Raw genomic sequence first — 1,035 nt, 5'->3', positions numbered from 1 at the left:
ACCCCTCATACTACAGCGTAATAAGTATACGCGAGCATGTCTGCTTTGTAATCATATGCGTCGCACAGAACACTCATCCTAATAAAAACCATTCCACAGCTGAACCTAAAAACCCTAAAAACCAGCGTACAGATGGGTCTAAATTAACGATATGTTAATATAAAGCAAATCGAACACCAGCCCCATGTCCTGCCCTAAAACCTAAAACCAAAAAACCGAGGTGCAGGTTGAACCAGGTGCACATCCCATACCCAGCTCAGGGTGGGCCTGCCTCTCCTCCGTCTCGGCTGCGATGATCCTGTTCTGCTCCTCCAGCGCTCTCTCCTCTTCTTTCAGTACTTCGTCCATGCGCTCCATTTGCTTCATAAACGCCACGGCATCCTGTGGGCAAGCATCGGAACGTGTCACAAACATGTCAAACAGATGTCAGGAAGTGGGGGGTCAAACCCTAAACCCTAAAACGCCACGGCATCCTGTGGACAAGTCATCATGAATGGACCGCATTGGGCCTTCCGGAGGTGTCCTTTCAATAGTGTTGAGTTATCTACCGATCGTATTCATACGATGATGTCTTCCACCAGAATAAGCCTACCAGGGCATCCCCTATCTCTGTAGGGTTGTAAAACCCTAAATACCTACCTCTTTTAGGATTTCGGACTGTTTCCTCCTTTTGACCATTTCATCAAATTTGGACTGGATTCCTTTGTGTCGTTCGGCCATCTACACATGCAGAGACGAAACAAAGTCAAAGTTAGGGTTTAGTAAAACCCTAACAACTTAGAAAGCTATTTTAATCACAATTAGTTAGAAAAGGATAAAAGACATTTGTTTATGGAGACACTCAGGGCTATGAAAACAACGTGATGTAGACAACCATGGATAGGACAATGAATATAAATGCATATGAACATCCCATATACTCTGCACGTATAACCATGGTGGGTATGGAATGCCGTAATAATGTCTACGATCCGAATAGGTGACAAATCATCCGATATATATATATATATATAGAACAAACACACACACACACAC

The 1,035-nt window shown here is 43.8% G+C and overlaps 1 protein-coding gene across 1 annotated transcript; it reads right to left on the bottom strand.

The window, feature by feature from the left end:
- Positions 1-201: 201 nt before the first annotated feature.
- On the bottom strand, positions 202-720 carry SARC_17087 (hypothetical protein; the record flags this gene model as incomplete). The annotated part of the gene is made up of 2 exons (XM_014288815.1): positions 202-381; positions 640-720. 2 exons carry the CDS (start codon positions 718-720, stop codon positions 202-204), a joined length of 261 nt encoding a protein of 86 aa, XP_014144290.1.
- Between the last annotated feature and the right edge of the window lie 315 nt (positions 721-1,035).

The sequence above is a fragment of the Sphaeroforma arctica genome (genome assembly GCF_001186125.1).
Source record: "Sphaeroforma arctica JP610 unplaced genomic scaffold supercont1.9720, whole genome shotgun sequence".
NCBI lineage: Eukaryota > Ichthyosporea > Ichthyophonida > Sphaeroforma > Sphaeroforma arctica.
This window is presented reverse-complemented; position numbering and strand designations above follow the sequence as displayed.